Source organism: Meleagris gallopavo, chromosome 5 (assembly GCF_000146605.3).
Source record: "Meleagris gallopavo isolate NT-WF06-2002-E0010 breed Aviagen turkey brand Nicholas breeding stock chromosome 5, Turkey_5.1, whole genome shotgun sequence".
Classification (NCBI taxonomy): Eukaryota; Metazoa; Chordata; class Aves; order Galliformes; family Phasianidae; genus Meleagris; species Meleagris gallopavo.
In genome coordinates, this window is record NC_015015.2 from 813,770 (window position 1) to 821,382 (window position 7,613).

General features: G+C 41.0%; 1 protein-coding gene across 1 annotated transcript in view; it reads right to left on the reverse strand.

Moving 5' to 3' along the window:
* EIF3M (eukaryotic translation initiation factor 3 subunit M) overlaps positions 1-7,613 on the reverse strand; it is a 14,763-nt gene that overhangs the window by 6,189 nt on the left and 961 nt on the right. Inside the window, exons 2-6 of the mRNA XM_019616041.1 lie at positions 6,767-7,120; positions 6,055-6,193; positions 5,546-5,669; positions 4,923-5,017; positions 293-376 (exon numbers count right to left, since the gene is read on the reverse strand). Of these exons, the coding sequence (XP_019471586.1) occupies positions 293-376; positions 4,923-5,017; positions 5,546-5,669; positions 6,055-6,193; positions 6,767-7,120 (796 nt within the window). The remainder of the gene's footprint in view (positions 1-292; positions 377-4,922; positions 5,018-5,545; positions 5,670-6,054; positions 6,194-6,766; positions 7,121-7,613) is intronic.

Genomic DNA, 7,613 nt, shown 5'->3' on the forward strand with positions numbered 1-7,613 from the left:
AAAAAAATCGGAAATCCAGGACACCAATTCAACTTTTGATCAGATACCTGATGTAAACTACCTATTTTATGAAAGTTCAGCAGTGAGCAGAACTGTTCCTGAATGCTTGCACAGTGGAGCGAACCTAGAAACACCCAAACCTACCATAGGCTGCAAACTCTTCATCAGGGCAGCACGCTGTAGAAAAAAGGCTCCTGCCAACAAGGCCATTCCATACTCTTTGTCATAAAGCAATCAACATAATACTGCGATACAGTAAAAACTTGTGAGGAAACCAGGAGGTCAGCATTACCTGTGAGCATCAACTCTAGCCTGGGAAGCGTTGTCCTCCGTGTAACTCCCCAGCAGTTCCACCATTACTTTTGCTGCGGTATCGCTGAAGAAGAAAAATAAAGTCACCTTAGGATTGCTGAAAAAATACTTCCAAAACACTCAAATATTTAAATAATTCCGTCATGATGTTGCAGGTCAAATTAAATTACACTTGAAAAGATGTAGATGATCCATTTTAATTCTAGTGGAAAGAACAAATTAACTAGATGTATTCTTTCAATTCTTGTTCTACAAAATGTTTATCTTCACCCTTCATTTCATTCTCTTAAATTGATAAATTACCTGCTGGTTATGGAAAAAGCTTTCTGAGCTAGGAACAGCTTTATATGGTTCACTAGAACGCTCCTCTTATGCACATCTGGATTTAATCATTGCAGAATAAGTAGCACTGCAAAGTTTATTTCAAATGTAAGACGGCATATCTTCAAGAATATTTATGGTCAGAAAAACAGCTGCGTAAAAGCTCCCTTTTCTTCTTTCACAGATTGTCTCCGAGTATTCGGAGTGAGAGCTGCTCATTTTACTGATGAACTTAAGTGGCCAGCAATTCAAGCAACTCAGGCTGCCACGAAGCAAGCAGCTCCCGACGCTCTGCTGACAGACAGCTTCTGGGGGAAAAAAAGCGTTCGTTCTAAGAAAATGGAGTAAACTCTGAGCCTCGTCTACCCAGATAATTTTTTTAAACGGCTCCTCAGTGTTACTGCAGACCATCTCCAAGACAGATAAGAGACAGACTGTGTCATTTTAATTAACTTCTATTTATTTTTATGTATCAGTTCTCACCTCACTAGTGAGGCCAGCAAGTTCTGATGCTTATTACAAAGTTTTCAGCGAGAAAACAAAACAAGAAAAATGCATCATCCTATTTCCTATGGGATCCTCATTAACTACTAAGATAGTAGCTGCAATAGTTTGTCCAGACAGATAACAGATTTCATTGATGCCTCCTTACACTTAGTATAGACACAGTAGGATCTGGGTGCAGATACAACCAATATCTGCTAATAAGAACAGGAGCTTTGCAGAAATTCCCCGTGCATTCACACAGACTGGCAACTGCTTTGGTGCAATATCCTTGGGATCCCCTTTATGCAGTACTTTCTGAGGGGACAGGAAGGAAGGATAATGTTCTCTCTGAGCTACAATGTAAAGCTAAATTCTTCCTTCAAAGTACTTCAATTGCAGATACAGCCAATTTCCCCCGGTGAAGAAAATTAACAGTATTCCAGTCGAAACATATATACAAGTAGGGTCTAGCAGACCTACAAAGTTTTCCTTAAACGAATAAACTGTGTGACAATAACGTATCAAATTGCTTTAATACTTAAAGTAATGGCAAAAGCAGCACAAGAGAGGACTAAATCTGCACAACACTACCAGCAGGTCCCATATGGATTTAACTAAGTAGCAGCACAAGCTACAATGTTCATTGTTGTCTTTTGTTTTTTTATAGTTCAATGACTATCTTTATATGGGTATTTAACATAAAACTCATAAAATTGCTGTTTGACAGCTTCTCTGTAGAGTGAAGTTTTGTGCTCCTAGAGATATCGCCGATGTTTTGTGCTGCCAGCTATCACAGATGTGCAGTGCAAATATTCAGACATCACGGGAAGAAGGCATTATCTCCTATTAAAGAGGTCAGCTGATGTTTTGTCCTGGCACCTGATACTAGTGTGTAGAAGAACAGCCACGTAATAGTGAAATAAAACAAATTGAGACAGCTTTGCACAAATGAAGGTTGCTTCAAAGCTAATGCCTCCTATTTATTTCCATGAAAACTACGAAGACCACAATACAAGACTACAAAGAGCACAATAACACTGTCTAATAGATCAAATTCCCAGCTACGAAACACAGTTTTCAGCACAACAACTGCCATTTGCTGTGCATTTTTGCCAGAGGTGAACAACAGCCTGCATGCTGCGCTCATAAAAACCTGCATAGCTGACCAGAACACAGCTTGTCTTTCACACTGCTGTTGCCACTGCTGAAGTGCATCACCCGCCACCTCACATCCCCTGCCTGGTCTCCACTCCCAAGCTTCCTGTGTGAAACTCTCCTGAGTCTCAACCAATACGTCAGGATCATTCTACTCCTTTTATTCCTTCATCTGATTCTGTTCAGCATCACACTACCGCTACACATTACGGTGTTCAGAGCGCTAAGGCAGATCGCCATTTTGCCCAAGGTTACTGCTAAAACTGTAAGCTACATCAGGCTGGAGCCTGGCAGGACATTCAAGGCCTCGTAGGAGAACGCAACTCTTAGGCTGCAAACAAGACGTGCCTGCCTGCAAAACTTCACCTATGACTGGAAAAGAAAACGGGTTGTATTACCTTGCAGTTTCATACCAACGCAGCTAGGAAAATGCTGCACGTTAAGCAAGCTGACGTAGAAAACTACTATAGAACCTTTATGGCAAGAATCAATCGTGAGTAGCAGGGAAGGTAACTAAGCTCTGGCAAAGTTCATCTGCCAAATACAAAAACCCAGAAACACGCGACACCAGCTATCAATTTTCCAGCTGCGGCTACCAATTTTTCTTTAGCTGATCAATGGAAAGATAAGATTGCCTCTTCAAAGAGCTAAAGACGATTCTGATCATCAGAAAGAAAGAAACTTCCATCAGAAAGGGACTGGAAAAGATTTGAAAAAACGAGTTTTTCAGGAGCTGTTCGTTACCAAGCCAGCCGCTGGAGAAAGCCATCTCTTCTGCCACGTGAGCTGAAGTTAAAACATAAAGGAAGCCAAAGGACCAAGATTCCATTCCTTTCAACAATGTTTTTTTTTTCCTTGATCATAAATCAACAAAGTAACTGAGGTATGATTTTTATTGCTTATTTTTCAGTTCCCACTTATCTTCCCATACCGCTACACCGAGCAGCATTCCTGTGTGCCACAGCTGGAATGCTGCTGTGTGTTTCCCATACTATTGCAAATACTGCCCACTGATCCAGGAGAGTGAACCAGGTCAAAGGTGCTAGGGTCACTTCTTGTTTTCTTTCCTGGAGAAGAGTGTAAGCGCTCTGAAAAATTGCTCCATTCACTGCAAAGCTCACTGCAACAGATGGTAAGGACACTGAGCGCAGAAGTAATATATTACAGGGTTTGTAGAAGTTTTTAATGCCTCACTTAAAAAATATTACTGGTAAGCAAAAATGTCATTTTTTTCTGAAACTGAGCAGCTAACTGCTAAATAACCTTGGTAATAAGGTTACCGTAGCACCGAGAACAAAAGCTAGAAGTTTAATATTCCGATAGTAAAACCAGTTAAAACATAATTAGCTATGAAACATGGGAATTTAGCTAATTAAAACCTCTGAATAAATCAATGGGATGAGAAATATTTCAGGAGTAAGAGCATTACAGCTTATGAGTGTAATACTGTAAAACAGAAGTGCTATGTCGTATATAAAATTCGATTAACATTTTTGAAATGATTTTGACCAATGTAAATCTGTTATGAAGTATCGTCAGTGCAAAAGCATTTTAACGTTAATGACAGGAAATTGCCTTAATGCTGTAGCTCACACTGTAACAACTCCACGAGGATTAATCATCCCTAAATGGAGATTCAGTAAAAATGATCCTGCTCTGCTGACACAGCATTTCCAGGCTACAGTTGCACGAGGCCAGAATAAGCTAACTCTCCTGCCAGAAAAAACTCTCCTCCTACTATGACAGCTCCACACCTGCCTTTCTTCCGCAGAAAGGTCACCTCCCCATCCAGTCCGCTGTACAGCTGCACAAGTGCCTACACCAGCATGTGTGCAGACAGAGAAATGGATGGGGGACAGAAGTGCTTCCTTCTGCAGCAGTACAATGTCATGCAGATACAGGAAATGCTGCTCTCCCTCCGCCCGCAACCCACAGCAGGGTTTTTTAGACAGATAGGCTGATACCGTTGTGGAATACACGCCGAAACCACTTCGGCCCGTATCAACAGCCCTGGCCAATACATTCAAAACACCACGTATCCAAGATAAATTGATGACAACTCTCATTAAGATTTACACTAATTTACAGGCAACAGTACAGACGGCATTGCTTTATGTGCCAGAAGACACTGGTCTGCCAAGTTTGTTAGATCAAAGATACCTCTTGTGATCCAGGATAATGATTTAAAATAGTCAAGCAGGTATTCTGCAGACGTTAATTTTGATGACTGGTAGAAATCTTTGTCTTAAAGGTAATGTTTATATTAGAAGACTGATTCTGTTAACTCTGATTGATAAGCCTCCCAACGTCATTAAAAAAGAGATAGCACTGCCATGCACTAAAATGTCAAAAGTGCAATTAAACTTATGCCAAATAAACTTGGCGTAACGCTACAATGCGTGAAGATTAACATTTACAAAAAGGAATAGTTTTATTTTGGGAGTCTGTAGGTAATTCACTCCTAATTAATATTCTCTAAGAAACGGTTTAATGCAAGACTGCTTAAAACAAAAGAAAAAGCAACAGGTATATTTGGACTGAATTATTAGTTCAGATTAATTTTAAAAGCGCCATGAGAAATAGTTCTCCTGATATAACTTGCAATACATCAATGTAAAATGCAGCGACCCATTACTTGTCTTTTATACCTCTTTTTGCAGTCTACGAGGACGTCGTACAGCAGCCTGAGAAGAGTGTGCTTTTTGTCTGTGCTGAGGTTCCAGTCAGAAATCCATTTTCGGACCTAAGTCAAATACAAGTGAAAAGGAAGCACTGGAAAAAAGCTAAAACGAAACTGTAGTTATTGACTCTCAAGCAGAAAAGGATTCAAAACAATCTTTCACAGAGATCTATCCTCTGCATCCTCTGACAGTCAGGCTCCCCATGTAGAATGTAGAAGTTTCACCCCAAGGAGCCAGAAGTCTGCATTCTCTGTGTTACTCCTTAAGGACAAGAACTTGCAATACACTGCGATTCCAGAGCATGGAACACCACGGCCCCAATTCCTGATCTAAGCTGCTCGCTTTCATTACTACCGCAAGAAATCCTCGTCGAACTACAGGCAGAATTGGAGACAAAAAATAAATGGCAGCTTGATCTAGATTCTACACGTAGACCTTTAAAAGGTAAAGTTTTGTGTTCTACATTTCTATTTCATAGACTCTAGCAATTTTTAGCAGGAAGAGATGGTCTGTGTCAACTCCGAGTAATACTTAGTGAAATGCAGTGTGGTTAATACAGAGGCCACCACTTGAAGCACCACAGTAATTACCTGATCTAATTCCGTTGGAATGTACTGGATGGCACCACATGATGAAGCCACTTTAAGAAGGCTGCAGTACACTGTGTATCTCACAGGAGTGTTCTTATCCATACCATGGAAGAGATTGCTCAGTCTAAACCACAAACGACAAAAATCTGAGTTAAAAAGATTTAGGAAAACATTTAGGAAAAAAGAAATGCATATCAGTGTTTCTAGTCAGGCGTGTGCTTGTACAAAGCACCTGGTAGCGCCGTAAGTCCACGCTGAATTGTAGCAGTGTTTTATAACAGGTCCCAGCAGAGAAGCCAAAAGCTCTGTGCATTTTTAAGTTCGCAATACTTAGCAAAGAAAGTATAACAATTATTTGTTTTACGATAGGCAGTTTTCTTTTTTTTTTTACACCTTTCCCTACAATAGACACATCTTAATCCGACATCCTATGCTTTGATTTAGAGAGATGTGCAAAATAATGCACTCCCTCTGCAAGACTGTCACACCTTTCTCTGCAAAATACTCACAGCTGCAGTCTGAGAGACGGGCGCTCTCCTTCCCGAAATTTCACTAACTTCTCACACAGACTTTCAATCAGAGCTTCTTGTTTGTCAGGTTCCAGGATAAGAAGCAAAGAGACTACACTGTTCATGACACTCTCAACATCTGCACAGAACAAAATATACAGCTGTTTAGAATTCCCAGCAACACTCACCCTCAGTAGCAGCTATTTGGTGCTGCAGTTACTTCTGCTACGCATACTCATTTTGCAAAATACTGCAAAAGATAAAACGCCAACGTTACCAATGTTTTCTTCAAAATATACAAGAGATTTGGCTCAATGTGGTCTTCTAGTCTTCTAGTCACAGATGTTTAGTCTTGACTGTTTTGCTACTTGTTTGATCTGTCACCAGAAACATTAGCTAGCACCGAATATTTATCATATAACTCTAAGAGGGAAAACTGGTTTCATATACAACTCAGGTGCCCTCGTAACAAGCACAGCCTAGCTCCACTGCTGACTCCTTCAAAGGGCAGCGGACGTTTGAAGAAGGGAGGGGCAGAGCAAATGCAAATTTCACATGGCCTTGCTGGAAGTAAGTACCTGCAGTTTCACAAATACGCATGCGTTAACATGCAAGCCACGCAACACAGCTCTAAATTCTGCTCACGGTTACTCATTTGAAAACATTAATTGTCCTAAGTTTAGCAAAACTGGCAACACTTGAAGTGACAAACCTTTGTCATCCTCTTTCAGGCACACATCACAAACTTCAATGATCTGTGCCAAGTCAACATGAAGTCCCCCTTCAGAGTTTTCTTCAGAGATTTCAGCTCCCTTAGACTTCAGGTAAGCTCGAAGTTCTGCAGCCTTAAAAGAAACGCACAAAACAGTCAGTTTGTGAACAGCAATGTTAAAGTAATAGAATTTCTTACAGATTTTTCTTCCACAATCACTTCTCTTCCCCTGCCACTCACGTAGTAGCTGACGTCTTTTGGCACCACCCAGTATCCCATAGCACTCCCTCTCCCCAGAGACAGCATATAACCCAAACACCAGCTCATGCGAGAGGCAGGAACTGAGAGCAACACCTCACTGCTGAGCTTTCTCACACTGGGTACGTGTCACTTAGAACTACAAAGTGCAGGACTGCAGCCTGGTAACAATGCTTTCTTATGAATTTTTACAACCTTTAAAAATTTAGTTGTGTCTTCTCCAGAAAAGCGTATAAACAGAACAACATTAGAGAAGACAGACTTTACAGACATCAAACAAATAAAATACAGTGCCCAATGCAATCCTGTGACCTGGTTTGCCTTGTCACAGGCAAGCCCTGATCTGGATGCAACTGTAACACTAGTTGTAACTTCTGTCAGGTTCAGTGTCAAACCAACACAGTGCTGCTAGACATTACCAAGCGCTCCCTGCCCGACTGCTGAGCTAAGTACCCTAGAGGGATTTACTGAACACTGGGCAGGTGAGATCTGGAGAGAAGGCTGGTATTTCTGAACGCGGTTCATGTACGTTTCCAAGTCTACACTTAAAGCCACTGGAAACACACGCGCTGCCAGTCAAAGACAAAAA